The following is a 14,054-nucleotide window of genomic DNA, read 5'->3' as shown; positions in this document are numbered from 1 at the left end:
TCCAGGCAATGTGAAGTATATTCAGAAAGAGACTTGCAAATAATGCTGTTTGGAACTTGCAAAATAGTATCAAGACATCATTCTCATCTAAAAAGACACCCAAACTCTATGTAAAATTTATACCTCTGACACAATGATGTCCATCTGACGACGGAGCTTCCTTAGGGTATTCATGAGCTGCTCTGGATCTTTGTGTATTCCTACCCAGCAGCCATTAACAAAGATCTTGGTAGCACTAGAAAAAGGGAAACCCAAACAAATAAAACAAAAACCCCAAACACTTGAAATGTTGTGCAGGAGCAAAAGCTTAGGTCTGTTTAAATGGTTTCACTTGCACATACTCAGCTATTGCTGCTGGAGATATTTCTTCCAAGTTTTCCATACTCCATTCTTCCAAGAATTCCAAAATTGGGGACGGCTGAGACCCCACAGAAATGTAAGCCATCAGGGCTAAGTTCTTCACAAGTCCTACTGCATGACCCTGGTAGAAACACAAAGTTAATTTGCATTTCCAAATAAAGAGATCCCCCAAGAAGATGCAAGGACTTAAAACTTCAAGTCCTCAAGGAACTGGACACAAAACATGCTATGTAGAAAGTACTTCATTAATTTCTACCATTCAAATTCAGAGTTAGCTACAAGGCTAAATATTCATGTCAGCAGTTTTTTAAAAAAATAAAACAAGTGCAAGTGATCATCAGAAGTGCCACGGCTATAAAATGACTAGCAGATAAAAGCAGTTAGACATGACTAAGTACTGACATAAATATTACTTCTGTTACCTCTGGGGTTTCAGCAGGGCAAACCATCCCCCACAGTGTATTGTGCAGCTGTCTGGGCTTGGCTAGTTTACCATCTCTACCAATTGGAGAATTCAGGCGTCTCAGATGGGAAAGTGTAGATGCAAAAGTCAGACGGTTTAACACCTACGTGTAGTAAGGAATTCAGTCAGTCAACGTTTAAGTGTGTTGTGGACAGGCATCATGATACATTAGAGCAAAGGATCAATGCCCTCTAGAAATGATGTACTTGAACTAAAATAGCTCTGATTTTTGTTAGCTACACTTTTCAGTTCACCTCCACTAATCTTAGACTAAGTTTACCCTTAAAATCACAAGCTCCTAACCGGTGTTGTAATGACAGAAGTCTTCAGAGCATGCTTATACCACAGCAAAGCCCAGCATAAACACAGTTATCCAAGCAGAGAGCTGGTTTTTGTAGTATAGCTTACTCTGATCAGGTAACTAGAATGAGTGATACTTGTAAAAATACTTTTTAAGCTGTGTTTTCACCAGGAGGGGCTACCAGTACAATGATACAGATCTTTTCAAACTTAGTTTGAAACACTAACAATTTAGTTGTCACAAGCAAATCAGCATTTACATTCTTCTCTGAGTCTGCTCAAGGCTTCTCAAAAATTTAAGAAAATTTATTTTTACAGCCTGAAATGTGAGAGTTTATTTAAAAAGCAAACCAGCCCCTCCTACACCAACAACATACCATCCAGGGACAGCTACCATCTTTGCCCCTTTCCTAAGTCTGCTCTCCCCAAATTAATGATCTCACCAGGGCTCCTGACAACAAAATGTGCTAGCATTAAAAACCGTCACCTCTTTCCTGTTTCCACTTTTATGAGAAACAGGCTCAACTAAGCACTTCTCTGGGCTAATAAAATTAGTGCTCATCGTCATTAGGTATGGAATGAATAACTTATATTACAAGGTGTCACTCAAGTTTCTTTAACCACCTGTGAAGCACTGGAAGTAATTAAAGTGAAGAAATCCATCCTCCCTAAAGGTTCCCTGGGACTAGGACTTGACCAGGCACACAAGCATATGCTGTAACACAAGAAGCCTTTACAAGACTTACACCAACTGTTTAGCAGTGAACACAACAGCTAAAGCCAAAACCGAACAACAACAAACCCCCCCCAAACCCCACACTGGGCTCAACTATTTGGATCTTCATCTGTTTCAGCTATGAAAGCTTCCTTTTAAAAATGGTTCTGTTTAACATACAATATTCACGGCTGCCAAGCAGTATTAAACTCTTCCATGATATAGCTTCACTCCTCTGTAAACTGACAAGTATTACCATGCCTTATTCAGCTATTGTACCTGAGATACTCCTGCTCTGGCCTGATGAGCTTTCTTCTGGTCACCCCAGTTGCCAGTTGCCAACGAATACTTCAAACCATCTGAAATAATTCTTGTTTTAATTGCCAGCTCCAAGTTGAAATCTTTCCCTCTGTCAATAAACTTTTGTGCGTATATTCTCACTTCCTTCAGTAAATTCTTAAACATTCTGTAGAAGATGCCAAGAAACATGATTAAACAGTACAGTAGCAATTCAGCTTACTCAGCACTATTTGGAAAAAATGTCGCTGGCCTCCTGAAAAGAAGTAATTTGTAACTAGAGGAGGAAAAAAAACCCACAACAAATTAACCTGTTTGTGAACATGCACAAAATATGCTTCAAAACAAGTTGATGCTAACCACTTACTGTTAAAGTACCCACTCCACAAAAAAGTCTAATCAGATACAGGCTGTGCAGCCGAAGACCGACTATCAGAGGCAGCAGAATAGTCTGACTAATTTAGAAGCACAGACTTGGCAATGCCTCTACCATTAATTATGTCCAAAGAAAATGTATAAATTATAATTACCCTCTGAACAGGAAAGCTAACAGTGGCCCAGCAAGATCCAGTCTTTTGTTGCCATAATGATCTCTGTCATCAAGCTCTCTTCTTCCCAGTGCTGCCAGCAACAATCTATGAACCATATACCTAAGCAAATAAGATAGTTTATGTTTTAAACTGACAGCAGACAGTCACAACAAAGATTACATGCTTTCATAGATATATCAAGTGAACTGTTTCCTAGAGGCTGTCCATTCTAGATCTTTAGGATACTTATGTCCTAAAACAGACCTCTTCAGCACCTACGTCCTTAGAGGTGAATGACACACTGAAAGTTCAGGTAACTACTGAGAGAAGTTAAATTTTTACATCATGATGATAATGCATCTTCTGCTGCATGTCTGTCCTGTACTGTAATACAGGCTATGTTTAAGCTCATAGAATCAAGTGTAAAATGGTAAGTCTCCTGATGCTACAGTTCATCTGCATACCAATGAGCAGCGATCAAAAGGATGTGCTAGTAATTTTAGAGTGGGTCTACATTACAGACAGCTTATCCGTAATTATCTACACATTAGTTATCAACTTCTATGTGTGGTCCATGCAATGTGATGTCAAAGAATCATCAATGACATTCATATCTAACTTAAGATCCAGAATGTGTTAGAGGCTTATCACTGACATCATATCTAACTTAAGATTCAGAACATGCTAGAGGCTTGTTTTGTTTAATTTTTTTTCCTGTTATCAGCATTTGCATTTTCTCAGCTATGAAAATATACCAGTGCCCTTAAGTTTATCACTGAGTATCCAGAAGGCTGAAGTTAAAAACAAACTACCATTCAGTGCATTCTTCCAGCCATGTATGTGAATAAAATCTGTGTTCAGGGTCCATGTGCCCTGAACAATTTTTTGTGTGACAAAAAATATTGACATACCCTAGAAAATAGGCCTTTTTGGTTTCACAGAAGTCACTGACACCAACGTGCGGGAGCATTTCTTTCTGCAAGACTTCTTTAGCATACTTGATTCTCTTTTCTTTGGTGACACCTGGCTTTGCACCTCTTGATCCAATAAAGTTTAGAGCAACATTTTGCTCCTGAATGACAAATGCTTCATCCAGAGAAGGTTTGACCTAATGCACAAAATACAGCAAAATCCTGTAGTATCTAGTGCCTGTTGGAGTTGAAAGAAACTATGCAGTAGTTTGCTAACGATTCTTTTCAGGAACTGCTAATTATCAATCCAGTTCTTTCTGGCTTTACTGTAGTAGCTCTTTCAAGAGCAGCAGAAAACAGTAAGGGAGCATGCAGGAAGCACACAAAAATAGTTTAGACATCTGAAAATAGTTCTCATTCAACTACATTCTAGGCCTGTTGCTGTTTCAGGTATAAATCAGGATTTTACAATTAGTCAATGGCAGCAGGATAAGACCCTACCTCTCCAAATACATATTAACTCTTTGAAATGTCCATTGCACTCTGTTCACTTAAAATACTCATTAGAATAGGCTTAGGCAGAGAACTTTTGACATTTCCAACAGGCATCCCACAAAAACAATAAAGTAATACATTTAAATTGGAAAACGAACAGTACTTTGAATGATGATTAGCCACACCTACACATCACCAAATGTCAAGCCAGGATATAACTTATTTAACATATGTTACCATTTCCATCATTTCTGGATCTTCAAAATCATATATGATGTGCTCTAAAATGTCCCTGTCAGACACAAAGCCTAGTGCACGGAAGACAATTATGATGGGGACTTCTTGTTTGATATATGGCAAAGTCGCTACAATGCGCTGACCAATAGCACTCTTCTTCGCACCCTGAAAAGATGGGGAAAAACATACATTAGTCTTAAATGACCTTGCCTTTAATAAGTGTATCTCTCTGGATTTGGATGATGCATCGTAAGTGTATTTATTCAAGCACTGCAGGAAACCATGACTTCTCAGCAGGCCAGCTAAGGAGCTATTCTGAAACTTTACTCCAGTAGTGACTTTTTTATTTTAAAAACATTTCTAACTTTAGAAGTCTGCAAAAACTTGGAAGGTTTTTGCTGATACAAAGGAATTTAAGTACTACTACTTGTTCACCCATATGGATCATTTCTCTCCCTTTATGTATTTGCAAAGAGCAATCCCATCCATGTTTCCTTCTGTCAGCTTCAGCCCAGCTTTTCTAATCCACTATGTAAGACTCTCCATTCTTGCAATTATTCAATAGCTGCTCCCTCCTCCCAGAAAGAAACAAACACTGTGGAATGCTGAGGGACAACCATTAAAGAGTGCCCCAGCCATCAGGAGCTAGAGTGGTGTAAGGCTTCTATTAAAGTTACTCTTGGAAGATGCCTGGGAGTTTCCAAACATCAGTGCAATGGTAAATGGGTACTGGTACCTTCTGCTTTTGAAGTGATGAACAGCACTTACTGCCCCTCACAGGTGGCACAATTAGATGTTAAATATGAATTAATATGTGGTCTGCAAAACACATCTAAACACTAGCTTGGCCGTCAGCAAAGACAGGGTCCCTGCTCCTATTCTCATCCTTTGTCAAAAAAACCCAGGACTCAGCTTCTCTGGATTTTCTAAAAACTCATTTACAGTAATACTAAAATTGTTTTTTAGCCTTGCTCTAAAACCTGCCACAAATGGAGTCTTCATTTCAATCCTCAAATTATTTGTCCCAGAGACAGGCGTAATCTGTGACAAACAATATATTTTCATTTAATTTTACCTTCTTTACAACTTAGCATCAGAAGCAATCTCTTCTCCAAATCCCAAAGGTAAATAACACGAAGAGAAAGGACAGTAACAAAACTCCTAACACAATCTTTGTTGTAAGCCCCAGGGCAGGGGTAATTAACGCTTAGGCATACCTGCCCACCTCTGGCCAGCATGCTAACCCATATAGTACTTGTTGGTCGAGAGGAATTTTCCAGACAAGATCTGCACTCTCCTGTGTACGCATATTTTGAATCTTTCTTTGCAAACACATACACTGTGTTTGTAGCCATTTTCTCTTGAGCAATCAGAACCTGTGTTAGAAACAAAAACATTAGTAAATAACTGACAAAAGGGCATGTTGAAAGTAACAAGTACAGTGCTTTAGGTGCCTTAAGAGCACCGCACAGCATGAAGTCAATTTGCCAAACTCAAATGGATTACACTACATTTTAAAAATATAGTATTAAGCAAAACATACACCTAGATAAGATAGAATAACCAAAATAAAAGCCTCTGAGAACACTGTTCTCTATGATGTACTTACCACATCTACTAGCTGTGCTGAGACACTTTTGTTAGCTTTAGGCACAACACTGATAAAGCACTTCGCTGTTTCCAAGGCCAAAGCACTACAGAGGCATTTAAATTTTAATCCCAGCTCTGACAGTCAAAGCCAGATTATTTTTTTTTCCTCCCCAAGAAAAAAAATACAATTCTATTTCTTTTGCTGTGTTTGCCCAAGTGTCAGTTACAAAAAACCCAGCAGTTTCATTAGTGAGGCACAAGCGTGGTCAGGATATGATTTTGCTAAAGCTGAATCCACAGCAATGGAGGGAAGAACCTATTCTTAGAACAAAATGTATCTACACAGCTGTGAACAAACTGGAGGAGATTCTTGAGTGAAGAAGTACCTCATATTAGAGTGCATGCTCCTCTGCAATGTTGAAAATGGAAAGGAAAATATCTAGAATACTTAGTGGCATTCAACGCAAAACAGTTCGTGAAACTGAAGGGATGCATGCCTCAGAGAAGAAAAGGTGTCTCAATATCTGACAGAGGACTAAAAGCCCATCTTTCTACAAGATCACAAGCGCCTAGAGTAACCTTGATACACTGGAATAAGAGTGCTTATCCTTATGGCAAAACGTATTGAAACAAGTAACAGAACTTGAGTGTCTGTAAAGATGGCTGTGGAAGGTATAATCCCTTACCTTTTCTGATCCATTAATGATAAAGTAGCCACCAGGATCAAGCGGGCATTCATTCAGTTCACAAAGATCACGGTCAGTTAAGCCATTCAACAAACAGTATGTTGAACGTAACATAATAGGAATTTTTCCTATAAAAGTTTTCTGATGCTGTGTCTGTAACTGATCCTCCCCTTCTTTAATAACTGTTTTAGTTATATCCACATACAAGGGGGCTGAATACCTACAGAATGAAAACACCACTGTGTTATCTGTCAGTTATTACTCGAGGTTGTACAGAAGATAATGAATGCAGTTATTCAAGCACTCACTGGTATATTAACCATTATTACCAAATCATCACCTGGACTTAACAACTAGACATCAAAATATAAATACAGCAGTAATTATTACATTTTCAAGGCACTAATAAATTGAAAAAGACTATCAATAAATAATGCAGAGCCAGTCCTTCTTTGTGTTTATCCACCACAGAGTTCATTCTTACGTAAGGTTTCTCAGTCTGGCTTCATTGGGCATCATAGGTGAGGGTGCTCCATCTCTTTCCCAATGTGTAGGTTTGGAGAGATAGATTTGTTCAAACTTCAACAGATACCGGGGCTGGAAAATAAAAAGACATTTACCTGTACTGGAAGAAACATCCATTTTGGTTGTTCAAGAGTGGCCCTAAAGTTTAACAATCAATGCTGCCACATGTCCTCAGCTGAAGGTACGAAAACAATCCCCCTCCAGATTACTAGATCAAAAAACTACTCAAAGCAAAGGGTTTATGAAAGACAGATCCTGCTTGACAAACCTGATCTTCTACAAGACTACCTACCTAGTGAATGAGGGCTGTGGATGTTGTCTACCTGGACCTTAGTAAAGCCTTTGACACTGTCTCCTACAGCATTCTCCTGAAGGAAATGGCTGCTCATGGCAGGTGTACTTTATGCTGGGTAAAAAGCTGGCTGGACAGCCAAGCCCAAGGAGCGGAGGTAAATGGAGTTACATCTGGCTGGCAACCAGTCACAAGTGGTCTTCCCCAGGGCTTAGTGTTTGGGCCAGTTCTGTTTAGTAACTTCATCGATGATCTGGAGGACACGATCAAGCGCACCCTCAGTAAGCTTGCAGATGACACCAAGTTGCAGGGGACTGTTGATCTGCTTGAGGGCATGCAGGCTCTGCAGAGGGGTCTGGATGGGCTGGATCAATGGGCTGAGGCCAGTTGCATGAGGTTCAACAGGGAGAAGTGCCGGGTCCTGCCCCTGGGTCACAACAACCCCACACAATGCTACAGGCTCGGGGAGAGTGGCTGGAAAGCTGCCTGGTGGGAAAGGCCCTGGGGGTGCTGGCTGGTGGCCAGATGAACATGAGCCAGCAGTGTGCCCAGGTGGCCAAGGAGGCCAACAGCAGCCTGGCTTGTGTCAGAAACAGTGTGGCCAGCAGGACAAGGGCAGTGATTGTCTCCCTGTACTTGGCACTGATGAAGCTGCACCTCGAATCCTGTTTTGGGCCCCTCACTACAAAGAAGACGTTGAGGTGCTGGAGCATGTCCAGAGAAGGGCAACAAAGCTGGTGAAGGGTCTGGAGCACAAGTCTTAGGGAGGAGCACCTAAGGGAACTGGGGCTGTTTAGCCTGGAGAAGAGCAGACTCAGGAGGGACCTTGTTGCTCTCTACAGCTGCCTGAAAGGAGGTTGTAGGCAGGTGGGGGCCGTTCTCCTCTCCCAGATAACTAGCAACAGGATAAGAGAAAACGGCCTCAACTTGCAGCAGGGGAGGTTTAGATGGGGTATTAAAAAAAATTTCTTCACTGAAAGGGTGGTCAAGCATTAGAACTGGCTGCTCAGGGAGGTGGTAGAATCACCACCCCTGGAGCTATTTAAAAAAAATGCCTATAAGTGGCATTAGGGACATGGTTTAGTGGTGGACTTGGCAGTCATGGGTTAACAGTTGGACTTGATGATCTCAAAGGTCTCTTCCAACCTAAATGAGTCTATGATTCTATAATTTCTGAACACCTCATTAATGAAAAAAACAAAAGAGACTGAAGGGTCAAAAACATTGGTAAGAGAAGAATAAAGTACCCGAAAAGGTCTTCTTCCTACAAAGTAGCTAACAAACTCAAAATCTTCCAAGTCTGTAAATATATTAACAAACAGAATATGCCATGCATATGTCTACTTTGATATTTATTATGTAAATAAATAAAACTGTTGGGTTTATGACATAAAAAGGTGAATCTGCTTCAACACATACGAGATAGTGACATATCAAACAAGGCGTGAGGCTTCATAAAGCTTTGCTCCCATGTATAAAACATCTCAATAGCTTTATTTCAGTTCCACATAAATCTTTTCAAGTGTTACAGTGAAACTGTGGGGATGAAAGGACAGATACCTTTCAGCAACCAAACAATTCTCATGTTCTTCACTTTGCTCCGAGAGCCACTCACTCCTCAGAATCCTAGTGCAAGGAGATTTAGAGCATTCAGTTCACCTTGCATTTAAAATAAAGTGGTAAAAGTTTTAAAACAATACTCAAAGTGCACTTGTGTATCTGGTAGGGGGAGTTAGAACTTAAAAGCAAGCCAGCAGTTACCCAACAGTAGCTTTGTTCAAGTGTTTCATACGTGTGGTCTCAGTCCTGATGCACAAGCATGCCGAGGCAGCTTGGCTCTTGGCCTCCTTACATGTAAAATGACCTAGAGATGAGCCACGCTACTCACGAAGCGTTCCTTCACAGACCAAAATCCACACATGCAAAGAAACATAAGCAGATCACCAGACCTGCATGTATACAGCTTGAAGAAAGCGTTGTACAAGCCTTTCAAGTTGCTATTTCCCACCATGTCCCTTTGCAGAATAGAAACTAACACAAATAAAGAACTACAGTGCTGCCACCCCACCTAAGTATCTGCCTAGAAGCCAGTTGAGAGTATCTATTAGGAAAACAAAACTTGAATTCCATGCAGGTGTTTTACCTTATCTCAGCCATAAGGACTCTGCTGCAGCACACCACCAAAGCAACACTTGCTCTAGCAGAGCAAGCTCCAATGCAGAGAAAAAAAATGTTGGCTTATGGTTCATGTCACAAGTGGCTTTAGCCTTTCTAAAATGTATTTTCAAGTCCTTATATTCAGCCTTTTCTTTGGACTCATTATTAAAGGCTAAAGTGCAAATTATCTATCCCATATGTTTTGTCTTGCACAGAGGCACAGGAACCACCTTTTTAACATCTGTGCTAAGTGGTTTTGTTTCCTCTAGAGATTAAACGGATTATTGCATCAATTCATTAAAAACCCCACAGCTTTCAGACAAACTGAAGAGTCATTGCTGCTCTATCCCCAAGATATACTAGTAACTAGCATTCTCCATTCACTATCTTCTCTCTCACTTACTATTAACTAAAACCGTTACTGGAGAAGAATAACCGTTATCAATAACTGAAAACACAGCAAGTTGGGTAAGAACAGTTCTTAGGATGATTCTATAGGATCAGTTTTAAGACTTGAATTGTTAGAAAGACCTGAAAACAATCTGATATTTATAAGGCACAAAAGCTTCCTATAATAGTAGGTAGCAGAGCCTTGTTGGCAAATATTTTGTAGGTCAAAAATTTTCTCTCAATTCTTACCCAAAGAAATACCTTTTTCCAGGATTTGCATAGTACCAAGTCTCCCAAGTTCTCAGGCAAGCACTCAAGGAGAACTCATTTACTGTGATTCCTATCTCTGAACACAGTCATTAAACCCTCTGATGTGCTCTAAATTGCCTTCAAAATTTGAGGCTGAAGCGTCAGGAGAAAGAAACAAAAAGTCTAATTAATCCTATATACTCAGCCTCCTTAAATTAATCCAGTATCTTCAAACAAGGCAAGAGATTGCTAGCAAGTGACTCTGAAGGAAAAAGCAAGTTTCCTTTTTCTCATATCTAGACTTATTCCTAAGAACTTTAATTTGCTAAATAAGAGTAAGACACTAACCTCTCTGATTTGAGAAAGTAAAATAGTAGCTTTTGGGCAAAAAGAAGCCAGGCACAAATGATGCTTGCAATCTGAACCATAATCACTTACAGTGCATATAGCAACTACACAACTGCACGGCTAGAGAATTCCACAATAATATCCACAGAATAACAGAAGAATCAATAAAAAGAATTACAGGGAGATAAATGTTTAAGAACTGTTTGTCTAACAAACTAAAAGAAATCTGTTATTCTCTCTACAGGATAGCTGTCTGCCAACCAAAAGATACAAAGGAACAGCCAAAACATGTAACACATTCGATGCTTGGGTGTCCTAAAGTTCCATTAAATCTCTAGAGGGAAGCAGCAAGGTAGTGACTGACAGCAGGGCAACAGATCATCACTATCTGCACTTATGGAACAGGGATCACACCACATGAGGGACACAGATGAAAGCACCATAGACACTGTAGAAGGTGGACACACCTCCTACACACATTGTAGAAGAGCCGTCATGCAGCATAGACCTTAGATAATTTGTTCTCCTTTTGGAATGTCGTGCCAATGGAAGGTGACAAGCAATGGCACTCTGAAAACTTGGACCTAATTTTGGCCAAAGAAAGCTAACAGAGAACTCTTCAGCTATAAACCTTTATTGCCACAGTAAAGCTACTGAAAATCAAAATCCCACCAAAATATCGTTTGCTTTTGGCTATCTGACTTGCTCAGTAGAGCAAGTAGTAGCATCCCTGTCAATGCGGTTGCATACAGTAACTGAAAACATGAGCTGCAGCAGCCAGTTGTTCTTGGTCATCTCACAACGCAACCAACAAATTCTCAACTCAACCAGCAAGAGAGAGTAACTCTACAGGAGAGGAAAGTTTGATTCTACAGATAACAAAGCTCTTGCACATGTTTCTCAGCCATGTACCTGACTATCTGGAAACTTGTCCATGTATCTCATAGACTCCAAGGAGTTCATACTTCTGTCCTATTGACTACATAAGCAGTGTCATAACTCAGACTTATTTCTGTGTCTTGGGTTGGGGGGGTTGAATAAAACCCACCTAAAATAATTTTACATTGTAAAAACACATCACCTTTGCTGGGGGTCTCCACTTACCGGCTCTTCCACTTCTCCTGTGGCATGCTGGGCTTCAGCTTGTAAATCAATTGGTGGAGCATCTTCAACAATTCTCTGCACAGACATCTGAATAAACTCATCAAAAGAATCCAACTGTTGCCTGACTAAACCCTTTTCATCAAAATAGGAGCTAAAAAAAAAAGCCATTAATGAATAAAAGATCTTAATTTTATTCATGTACTTCATACATCAACAAACTTAAGATATATTACAAAATAATCCGAACTCCATGAAATACAGCACAGAATCAAACACATTCACTTCTCCTGAGGTAAGAGTTTCAAACACAGATGCTCAAAAATGTTTAACAATTCTCTCACTGCTTGAAAGACAGACATGCTGCCACCTTTTGTCTGAGCCACAACTGTACGCACAATCTACTTAAATTAGAAGGGAAGCATCATGACAAACCTCAGCAAAAGCAGCTTCCACTTTAGTTTTCAATAATGTACGTAAATTACTTTGCTTTAACTGTTTTTGCAAGCTGCAGTAATCTGAGTGCATACCCCTAAGTCAGTAACAATTCTCAGAACTTTCCTTAGCTTGGATACCCTCTGTTCCAGTCACACAGAGATTCCCAGCTTCACTCCTCCAGATTTGCCTTAGCCTTTGTGTCACCTAGCTTCAACCCAGCACAACCTAACAGTAAAAATCAAAGTCTAAATTGGAAGACCCACATCCTAACTTTTAATGGGATGACCTAAACATGTCTGCTGCACTAGCTCCTACCAGCAAGCTCCTCTACCTCACATTCCTGAAGACAGCCAGGGAACCTGCACTGCCTCAGCTTCTGCCCCGTTGCTGCCAAGATCTCTAGAGAAAATGTAAGAACTATCTCCCTACCAATAACTTCAGGCTTCACCAAAGAAGACAACACACCCTTGGCTATCATTCTGTGCCACAGTGAATCTTGCTGGCACACTCCCCTATCGCACAAGGGGAAAGAGGAAGGGCAACCTGTATCACAGAACAATTAAGGTTAGAAAGGACCTCTGGAGTCCCTTCACCCTGCTCAAGCAACGTCACCTAGAGCTGACTGCCCAAGACCATGTCCAGAGAGGTTTTGAATACTACCAAGGATGGAGACAGAGACTCTGGGGAACCCACACCAGTGCTTGGTCACCTCCACAGCAAAAGAAGTGTTTCATCATATGGAGTGATGTGCAGCTTTGGCTGAAGGACTTCCCTTAATTACCTCTCACCTGACTGAAAGCAAAGGTAGCACTTTCCACTGGACTGCAAAAGAAAAGATCTCCTTCTGCCTCCAAAGTTTCTCATCTCTGCTCTCCATCCAGATTGCCTATGGGACCAAACCCACGGGTCTATTCTTTCATTTGCATCTGCTACTCTAAGGCATCAGTCATATACATTTTACAAATTATGCACTTAGCAAGAAAAACACTTTTTACTCAGTTCCACACAGCATCCCACTCTTTAACAGTCACAAGGAGCTGCAAGGCCTGTTCATGTCTCGCTAGAAAAACATAACACAGTGAAAAAGCCACGTATCTATTTTCTCATACCAGCATCAGCTGTGAGGGTGGTGGGCAAAAGCACGTGCTTGGTATGGAATCAAAATCACTTCTTACTTCATTCGAAACAGCGCATCCTATCCCACCAGGGATCAGTAGGGCTTCTTAACCCCTGACAACCCTGCTGCTTCTGCTTAAAGCCCTTCTGCTCTGAACATGCTACAACACACCATATTCAGCATAACCAAGCCTGCAGCTTCTGTGACGTGTAGTGAACGAACTGGATGTCACCTGTAAGCCCAAGGGCTCGTATAGCTGAAGTGTGAGGAAAAGTAAGTTTTAGCAGCTCACCTAATAACAATCCAGCAGGCTTCTTGCCACAAGTCGGGGGTGATTTCATCATCGTCTTCATCATACTGCATATCTGCCGTGGAAGCACAACACTTAAGCCCAGCTCCCACCACCTCCGCATCCCTCCTCACCTGCTGAGGCGACGCCGGCACACGGCGACCGAAGGGATCCTGAGGGACCCCCCGGCACTCCCCCGGCAGCCCAGAAACCCCACCGTGCCCCCCACCCCGCCGCCCCGCTCCCTCCCTCCCCGCCGGCCTGAACCGCGGGAAAGGCCCAGCGGGGAACGGCCCGCAGCCGCGGCACCCTCACCTTCATCGGCGTCGTACATGGTGGCGGCGGGATGAGCCGCGGGAGGCGGCGGCCGAAAGCGGGACTCGGAGGGGGTTGGGGGCTTGGCGGGGAACGGCGCCCAACGGCCCGGGACTGCGGCGGCGAGAGCGCGGCACGGCGGCGCCTGCGCACCTCACACGCGGGGCGGGGCGGGGCGGGGCGGGGCGGCTGTGCGCGCCGTCTCCCAGAAGGCAGCGGGGCTGCGCACGCGCGGCTGGCAGCCGCCCC

At 41.9% G+C, this 14,054-nt stretch overlaps 1 protein-coding gene across 1 annotated transcript in view; it reads right to left on the bottom strand.

The window, feature by feature from the left end:
- The window catches only part of POLR2B (RNA polymerase II subunit B), a 21,667-nt gene extending 7,691 nt beyond the window's left edge, over window positions 1-13,976 (bottom strand). The window contains exons 1-13 of the mRNA XM_037379122.1: window positions 13,806-13,976; window positions 13,494-13,566; window positions 11,650-11,800; window positions 7,069-7,181; window positions 6,585-6,804; window positions 5,526-5,684; window positions 4,309-4,473; window positions 3,577-3,773; window positions 2,666-2,785; window positions 2,118-2,304; window positions 783-926; window positions 342-481; window positions 124-235 (exon numbers count right to left, since the gene is read on the bottom strand). Of these exons, the coding sequence (XP_037235019.1) occupies window positions 124-235; window positions 342-481; window positions 783-926; window positions 2,118-2,304; window positions 2,666-2,785; window positions 3,577-3,773; window positions 4,309-4,473; window positions 5,526-5,684; window positions 6,585-6,804; window positions 7,069-7,181; window positions 11,650-11,800; window positions 13,494-13,566; window positions 13,806-13,824 (1,800 nt within the window). The 5' untranslated portion in view covers window positions 13,825-13,976. The remainder of the gene's footprint in view (window positions 1-123; window positions 236-341; window positions 482-782; window positions 927-2,117; window positions 2,305-2,665; window positions 2,786-3,576; window positions 3,774-4,308; window positions 4,474-5,525; window positions 5,685-6,584; window positions 6,805-7,068; window positions 7,182-11,649; window positions 11,801-13,493; window positions 13,567-13,805) is intronic.
- Window positions 13,977-14,054: the final 78 nt, after the last annotated feature.

Source organism: Falco rusticolus, chromosome 1 (assembly GCF_015220075.1).
Source record: "Falco rusticolus isolate bFalRus1 chromosome 1, bFalRus1.pri, whole genome shotgun sequence".
NCBI lineage: Eukaryota > Metazoa > Chordata > Aves > Falconiformes > Falconidae > Falco > Falco rusticolus.
This window is presented reverse-complemented; position numbering and strand designations above follow the sequence as displayed.